Source organism: Taeniopygia guttata, chromosome 21 (assembly GCF_048771995.1).
Source record: "Taeniopygia guttata chromosome 21, bTaeGut7.mat, whole genome shotgun sequence".
Taxonomy (NCBI): Eukaryota; Metazoa; Chordata; class Aves; order Passeriformes; family Estrildidae; genus Taeniopygia; species Taeniopygia guttata.
In genome coordinates this window covers 5118161-5126891 of record NC_133046.1, presented here as the reverse complement: position 1 = coordinate 5126891, position 8731 = coordinate 5118161, and the positions used below count along the sequence as shown (strand labels likewise).

The following is an 8731-nucleotide window of genomic DNA, read 5'->3' as shown; positions in this document are numbered from 1 at the left end:
ACACAGACACACGGACACACACACAGACAGACACACACACACACACAGACACACACACACACACACACTCTCCCACTCCCACTCGCGGCCCCTCTCCCCCCTCCCCTCCCCCGCCGCCCACGTGCGGCCCCGCACGCGCCGCCGCCCCCCGCGCGCGCCCCCTCCCACGGCCCCCCCCATTCCCACCGCGAGGGGCGGGGCTCCGCCGAGGCCCCGCCCCCTGCCGCGAGCGCCGCCGAGGCCCCGCCCCCCCGCCACCCGCCGGCCAATGGGAGCGCAGCGCCTCGCGCCGCCCCCGCCCGCGCTCTTAAGCGGCTCCAATGCCCGGGCGGCGGCCGCGCCTCCGCCCCGCTCCGCTGCGCGCCCTCACGGCCCCGCCGCCCTCACGGCCCGCCGCCCGCACGGCCCCGACATGGACACCGGCAGCAAGGTGAGCCCGCGCCCCGCCACCCCACCACCCCCGCCGTTCTGCTCTGTGCTACACCCGCAGCTCTCCCCGAGCAGCGCCCCGCGGCCGCTTTCGTGCTGCCCGTTCCCCCCCCCCCGCCGCTGCTGACCGACCCAATGCTGTCCCTTTTAACCCCATTTTGGCCCCAGAGCCCAGCAAGGACCGAGGTGGGTTTTGGGGAACCCCCCCGGTTCTCCGCGGTCCGGCCGGGCTCGTCCCGCCTGCAGCTTCTGACCCAATTCCTGTCGATTTATCCCGGACCCGGAGCTATTCAATGCCCTGAGCCCTCCCGGGATCCCCCAGCACCCTCCCCATCCCAAATTAATTCATTTGGGTTTAATTTGGGAGGGTAAAAAAGCCCACAACGATCCTGGTGGGTAATTCTGTCAGGTCACTGACATCAACCCCCATTTGCTTCGTCCCAGCCACCAAAATATTCTGTTCCCCCAAATACCCCCATCTAGAAAAGGCTGGATAAATCCAACTAGTTTTGTGGTTTTTTTAAATATTTTTTTTTTGGGGGTGGGGGAATATGTTATGGAATTGGCTGCCTGGCGGCACGAAGTGTAATTAACCCCAAAATCGTGATTTTTATCCTATTTAAAGATGCGACGAGAACAATCCCCTCGGTGGTATTTTCCCCCCTGGAAAACTCTCCCTTCTCCTCCCGCATAAAATACACATTTTTTTTTTAAATTCAAGGCTCTGTATCTATATCCCCTTGTGTATTTTACGATTCCCTCGCTGCTCCGGTTTTCCAGGATGAGGGGTGGGATTGGGAACGTGCCGGCCGGCAGCGCGGTGATGGGGGCAGGAATTAAAAGGCAAATTTGGTCACATCCAGAAGAAATCCGCCGCACTTAACTCCCGGTTTCCCGAGCGGAGCCGGAGTCTCTTCCCGCTGCTTTCCCAGCTCTGTGACCCCCTCCCCGCCTTGGGTGGATTTGGGTTAGAAATGATTAATTTTTGTAGAGGTAATTAATTGCGGGGATGATTTGCCGAGCGCTGATGGGTGGCACTTCCATCCAGAGTGTGTTTTGCATAGGGAAAAAAAAAATAAAAAAGGTATTTTTCATGGAATCAGCTGGCAATCGGGAGGTGGGGGACAAACTCCCCTCCCCAGCCCCCTTTTAGATTTAATAATTAATATTATTAACGCAGGACGTGTGTCTGTGCGTTGCACATTCCGTGTGTTTTTTTCCAGCTCATTCCATGCAAAAACGTCTCCCGTGCTTGGTCGCGGTTGCACAACTCGCCGGGATTGTGTCGCCGTCCCTGGATGACCTTTAAGTAGGGAAACAAAATAAATAAAAAAACCAAATTCCGCCACTCCGGTGCTCCTTGCCACCCCTGCCCCGTTCTGTCCCCCAGCCCGGATCCCACGGTGCTGGTGTGACCCCCAAACGCTCTGGCTGTAAATCCCCTCCTGTGGGTTTGGGGTGGATTTTTCCTGGTTTTTGGTGGGGGTGGGAGCTTTTCCCGGGTGGGGAGGGGGCTGCAGCTGTGTTATCCATGTGCCCTTGCTCCCGGGAATGTGCAAATGAGGTGCAAGAGGCTGCCCACAGCCCCTCTTCCATCCCCGGATGGGGCTGCTCCTTAAATCCTCATTTAAATCCTCATGGGTCTTTTTAATGGTGTCTTTGTCATGTGGATTTCCCCAAAATTCCTTTCTGAGACCCCCTTTTTAACTGTCATTTGGGTTTTTAATTTTTCTTGCTCCACGGGACAGACAGCATCCCAAAATCCTCCACGCTGGAGTGAAAAAAACCCGGGATGTCCTCCTGGGACCTCTGGTTTGTTTTTTTTTTCATGTTATTGCTAATTTGCTTTTAGAGAAATTATTAATACGCTGGATCCATGAAACAGTCAGCATCCCAAAATTGCCCAAATCCTCCTGCACTGGAGTAAAAGAAGTTGAAATTCCCTTCTGGGACACTTTAAAAAAATATTATTTAGAAGGAACTATGAATTCCTTGTTTTTCATGAGGCAGCAGCATCCCAAAATCCTCCGTGCTGGAGTGAAAAAGTTGGAATTCCCTGCTGGGCCACTCTTTGAATATCTTTATATTAGTATTTGAATATTATTGTTTTGCTTTTAAAGGGATTATTCATTCCCTTGATCCATGGAGTGGGCTGTATCCCAAAGTCCTTCCAGGCTGGAGGATAAAAGGGTTAAATATAAAGTTGTACCAAAAGGGTTAAATATAAAGTTGTGAAGTCGAAGGCAGCAGGTTTGGGGGGGCCCCTGTCCCCCCTCTGGATCCTCCTCGGAATGTCCTGGCTTCCGTGTTGGAGCTGGGGAGGAAGCAGGAAGCAGCTAAAAAGAAAACAAATAGACAAGTTTTTAATACATTTACACTTTCCTATAACATAGAGGAATTATTAGGGATAAAACCAGGAGTTTGGGGTCTAGCCAGGCTTCAATAAGTTTGTTTTATGGAAATAAGAATGAATTTGTCCCAAAATTCCTGATAAAGATGCTTTATCCTGCAAGGGGTTAAAAAAAACCTCCCCACAGCCCCACGTGGGATTTGGCAGGAGCTGCCTGGGCAAAGCTGTCCTTAAAAATCGACTTTTCCCTTTATTTAATTATTTCCCCCCCCCAAAGTTGCCTTTAATGGCGAAGTTCAAGCCGAAAGGCTCCCGGATCGGAGCAGGGCAGCGTGTTTGGACTGGGAAGGAAGCAGAGCAGCTGACTCACCCTGACCCTCCTCGGGTCGAGCCTCCAAAAAAGCAATCTTCCTGCCAGTTTTACCCATTTCATATCCTCAAACTGCTGGAATTTAATGAAAACGCAGAGTTTTTCTGCTGGAATTTAATAATTTTTTTTAGTAGCTGTGAAAGTTCCCTTCTTCCAAATGTTAACATTGAAGAATGAGTTTTGAAACATTGTTTTAAATTTTTTTTTTTTTTTTTTGGTAGTGGCTGGTGTGGGTACATCAAGCTGTTGTTACCTCTCACCTTCCTGGAGCAAAGTTCACCTGGCTGCTGCATCCCCATCCCTGGAGGCATGACTCACCTGAGCTTGCCCTACCTAGGGGAGCGCCTGGCAGTTCCTGGGGTGCCCTTCAGCCAGGAAAAGGCAAAATCAGGACACAAACATATCAGGGTGATCACCCAAAAACAAAGGAAATTCATCCCCAAACCTTCTAATTCCCTCCAAACCCACTTAAATCCCCCAAATCCCTCATTTTTAAATAATAACACCAAGCAACAGGTGTTTTTAGCATTCCCATCCTAGGATTTTGGGGGATGGATAAGGTTCCACTTAGAATTGTGGGAATTTTGGGGCTTTTTCTGTGTTTTCTTTTTTGGGACACCATCAACTTCCCAGCTTGTTTGTGCCCTCCCAAACACCGAGGAGGTGTTTTCTCCTCGAAGCACCAACCAAATCCAAGTGCCAAAACCTCCCTGATTAGTTGTGTTGGGGCCAAGCCTAATTAATGAGCTTCATTAACGGGCCTGGCTTCATTCCCTCTGCTTTTCCCCTGGGAATTTCACACGGAGGGAGGCAGTGGCCGGAGTGGCAAGGTCAGGGAGCAGCATTAAATCCATTATTTATTAAAAGAAAGAGGTGAATGGTTCTTAAATATAAAAATTATCCTTTTTTGTGAGAGGAGTTGGAGTCACCTCCCCTCATTCAGGCGGGATATGAGGTATTGATCCCTTGGGAATATCAATCCAAAACACCCTGGGAGCATCCTCGGGGTGACATGTTGATACTTAGGGAGAAACCCCTCCCACCCCCCTCAAATTAAGGAGTTTATAAATTTCACGTGGCTCATCCCAAAGCTGATTAAGTGGGAATGTCGGATCCTGGTTCTAGTGCCGGGAAAATCTCCTGCCTGGGATAATTGGGCCGCTAACGAAGGTGGCCCAAGCGCTGGCCTGCCCTGACCCTGCTCCCAAACAAGGCTCTGATTGTTGCTCTGGCTCAGGGGGGAGGAAGAAGAGGCCTGGGAAGGCTTTGCCAACTACTCAGGGTTTTGCTCAGCGACTCTTAATTAGACTCTGATGGCTCCCTGGAGCATCCTTGGCCGTGGCCAGTGCTGGCCCAGAGCCTGGTGGTCACACAGAGCCTCCAAGGGGACCCTTGGAGCCCTGATAACACCTCTGTCCCACTCCTGGAATCCCCCAAACCGTGGGATTTTCCAACCCCCGAAATGACATTTTTGTCATTATTTTTCCCCCTTTGCGCCAAAACCGGTGGGTTTCCTCTTTTAATTCTGAATATTTGTACTTGCTGCCTTGCCGGTGTTGCGTGCAGCAGCCTGGTCTCACTCTGGTGGGAGAGGCAGGGCTGTGGGGATCCCAGATTTAACCCCCTTCCCTGTTTTCTGGCAGATGACGGCTCGCCTGATGCTGGCTGTGGGAGGAGCGGTGCTGGGCTCCCTCCAGTTCGGATACAACACCGGTGTCATCAACGCCCCGCAGAAGGTGAGCGCTCCCAGAACCCTCCAGAGGGAAATTCCAGCCCCTCTGTCACAAAATTCCACCCCCCTCGCCCCGTGTCCGAAAACAAACCAGCCTCTGCTGCCAGCCTGGCTAAAATAGTACATCCCGCTAGGCAGCTTAGGGCTGTAATGGGATTTGAGAGGGAGTTATTTAGCTCCAGCCTTCCCAGGAGAATTTGTTTCCTCCTTGCTTGGCGCTTTTGTTGGGAAAAATCCCAGCAGTGCCTGCAGGATGCTCTCTGGGTGTGGCCGGTGGAACTTTTCACCTCGGCTCTTAGTGAAGGTCTGGGAATTAATTAAAGGTTTGAGTCACCCCGAGTGGCTGCTCTGACCAAGAGCTCTGGGTTTTGCATCCCAGCACGATTTCTTGGGAGGAGAGAGAGTTGGCTGGGAAGTGCTGTAAGTGGGATGGAGTGCAGGAGGTGTTGGCTCCTCCTCTCATGTACTGCCAGGACCCTCCTGCTGCTGGTGGATACCAGTGGTCCATGGAAAACATGACTTTTCCCAGATTTGGTGGCTGTTTGAGGTGTTAAAATAAGCTCAGAATTCCAATGTGGTGCTTGCTGTGCTGGGATAAGGTGTGGAGGGACAGCTTGAGCCCTGTGGGAGCAAAGCTGTCCCTGACTGTCCTCACCCCAAAGAATGCAACCCACTGGGGCAGCATCCAGCTGCCAGAGTTTAATCCCATCCCAGTGAGTGCTTCTGGAATGTCACTACAAGCATTGAGAAAACTCCTCGTGGGATAGAAAACCCTATGGAAAAACTCCCCAGGCCCCCTCGGTATGGGAAGAGGAAAAAGCCAGGGATTTGTTCAAGGTGTTGCATTGCATAGTGTTAAATCCCATGTTCAGTTCCTGTCTGCAGCTCCCCCCCAGAGCCTGCAGGGTGCTGCTGAAGGCCTCCTGAAATATCCTGGTGCCTTCACACGCACTGGTCTGACGTGGGGGATGTCCCTGAGCACACTGCCTGGGAGATGGGCCATGGAGCAGCACCGGAGCTGCTGGAGCTGGGAGATCCCTGGGACTGCACTGAGGAACTGCTCCCCAGCATCTGCCCTCGCTTTCCTGAGCTCTGGCAGCGTCCAAGAGGGAATGCTGTACTCACTGCCTTGGGCAGAGCCACATCCCAGGAGGAGCTTTGGTTCCCTGGACTGAAGGATTTCTCTCCATCTCTCCCAGCTGGCTGCTCTGGGTGATGTGGGTGGTCAGGGATCAGCTGCCTGCAGCCCCCAGCAAATCCAGACACTCATGATGGGTGTTGCCACAGTTCTCCTCTTGATTTTGGGGATGAATCCCTTGGGCTCAGGCCAGGAGGAGTCACATGGTGCAGGATAAGTCACCAGTGTTGAGGGGAAGGATTTGGGATCCTCTGTGGGAGCAAGGAGAGGTGGGATGAGGGTTTTCCTGGGCAGGAGGATGTGCTGGACACAGGGGGTCACCCAGCTTTAAGGATGGGGACACATAAAGTGTGGCATTGGGATAGGGACACATTACTGTGCAAGATGGAATGCATTGGACTAGGAATGGGGTGCATTGGGATAAACTGGGGCACAGCTGGGCTGCATGGAGGTGCAGGACTGGGACAGGAATGCCTCAGGATGCATTGAGGCACAGGATGGGGATGCAGTGGGATAAACTGGAGTGAAGGGTCAGGATGAGAATGCACAGGGATGCAGAGTTGGGATGGGGATGCATTGGGCACAGGTTTGGGATGCACTGGTATTGAGATTTGTGGGGATGCATCACAACACTCAGCTGAAAAGGGGGGGAAACCATTTTTTTTCTTTTACCTTTCTCCCTTTAAAGCCATTTTCCACCTCTTTCTCTCCCAGAAAAACATTCTTCAAAGCATCTTCCCTTTTTTCAGGAGGAAGGGCCAGGAGGGGCTGTTATTTTCAGATACCCCCTGGGCCTACTGAGAGCCTGAGTCAGTCCAGACTTCTCCAATAACCCAATCAATTATTTATTTTGGGAATACTGGTAAAAAGAGGGAAAAGCATCCAAACCCCTGGGTGAAACAGAAGTGAACAAAATCACTTAAATATAGAAATTCTAATGGTTTACATGCTTTGGAAGAGGAACAACTTGGCAAAATAATGAATTGGGGTTTGTACCCAGCCCAGTGTGTATTTCTTGCACTGTCTCTGCCAGGGCTCCTGTTTGGGCTTGGATTGATGGGAAAAGTGCAAAGTAAAGCACAATGGTGTAAATAGTGAATTGGGAGTGAAGCCATTCAGAGCAGCAAAATCTTGGAGCCACCTGAGGTCCAGCAAAGCAGGGAATCTCTGGAATTTCTGCTCCTTCCAGCTGGGTTTGGTGGGGTGTTATGGAGCCCTTTGCTCTGGTGGTTTGGGGATGGGTGACCCTTAAATGATGGTATTATAAAGGATTTGGGTTGGAAGGAGCCTTTAGAGGGTTGTTTAGGCCACTTTCCCAGTCATGGGCAGGGACAGGAACTTGGTGAAGCTACCAGTGATGGGCTAGCTTTAAAAATACATCAAAAGTATCTATTTTGTGTATAAAGAGATGCAAAATTTCTATAAAACCACCTAAAATTCGCAAACCAGGCTGTTCTTGGTGTTTCAAACCAAGGCCTGTGCTGGGTGTTGGCATCGAGGCCCTGCAGAACCACGGCAGAGATCTTGTGTTACGGAAGTCTTGGTGGGGAAAAACCTGGAAATAGAACTCCATGAGTGCCCAAGGGGATGGGAGCTGCCCCGTGTTCCTCCCCTTCCTCTGCGGGGCCGGTGCATCTCTGGCTCCTGCCCTGCCCTGGGGAGCAGCGTGACCTCCCCATGCCTGCCCAGCGAGTTTGGCGTCTCTCCCGCCGCCGTGTCTCTCTGGGCAGGGCGAGCCCAGAACCCGTCGGGCTGCATTTCCCCCACGTATCCCAGCAGGTTCCCTCCCTTGGGCAGGAGCCCAGCCTTGGCCAGCAGCTCCGCTGACGCATGGTCTTGTGAGCCGTGGTGGCCGCGGGGACTCGTCCCTCGGGTGGCAGGGCAGCAGGGGCGGGCCTGACGCCGGGTTGGGCTCTCTACTCGTTTTCCAGGTGATCGAGGACTTCTACAACCGCACGTGGCTGTACCGATACGAGGAGCCCATCAGCCCCGCCACCCTCACCACGCTCTGGTCCCTCTCCGTTGCCATCTTCTCCGTCGGGGGCATGATCGGCTCCTTCTCTGTGGGGCTCTTTGTCAATCGCTTTGGGAGGTGAGTCCGAGCCTGGTGGGTCCCGTGGTGGGGAGGTTCTGCTGCCTCACCCCGCCCTGGCGTTCCACACTGCTAGGGATGATGTTTGGGTTCTCCTGGCGTTCCTCACCTCTCCTCCATCCCTCTCCAGGCGCAACTCCATGCTGATGTCCAACATCCTTGCCTTCGTGGCAGCTGTCCTCATGGGCTTCTCCAAGATGGCTTTCTCCTTTGAGATGCTCATCCTCGGCCGCTTCATCATCGGCCTCTACTCCGGCCTCACCACGGGTTTCGTGCCCATGTACGTGGGAGAGGTGTCCCCTACTGCCCTGCGGGGGGCCTTGGGGACCTTCCACCAGCTTGGCATCGTCCTGGGCATCCTCATCGCACAGGTGAGCACAGGAGAATGCTTCGGAGGGGTTCCCCCTTCTTTTGATCCTGACACTCTTCAGGGCCTGCAAGGATGAGGTGCTGTGGATCTGAAAACCTTTCAGGTGGAGCTGGGAGCTCAGCAGGAGCAGGGATGCTGTGGAATCTGAAGGTTTGGGATGGGTAACATCAGGATACTAACATCTCTTGGCCACCTGGAAGCAGCACAGCAGTCCTTTCAATGGCTGTTCCAGCTTGGAGCACACCATGAG

General features: G+C 52.8%; 1 protein-coding gene across 1 annotated transcript in view; it reads left to right on the top strand.

Annotated features, from left to right (window-relative positions):
* Positions 1 to 268: 268 nt before the first annotated feature.
* SLC2A1 (solute carrier family 2 member 1) overlaps positions 269 to 8731 on the top strand; it is a 12444-nt gene continuing 3981 nt past the window's right edge. The window contains exons 1-4 of the mRNA XM_030289126.4: positions 269 to 430; positions 4793 to 4885; positions 7951 to 8111; positions 8242 to 8482. Coding sequence (XP_030144986.2) covers positions 269 to 430; positions 4793 to 4885; positions 7951 to 8111; positions 8242 to 8482 — 657 coding nt within the window. The remainder of the gene's footprint in view (positions 431 to 4792; positions 4886 to 7950; positions 8112 to 8241; positions 8483 to 8731) is intronic.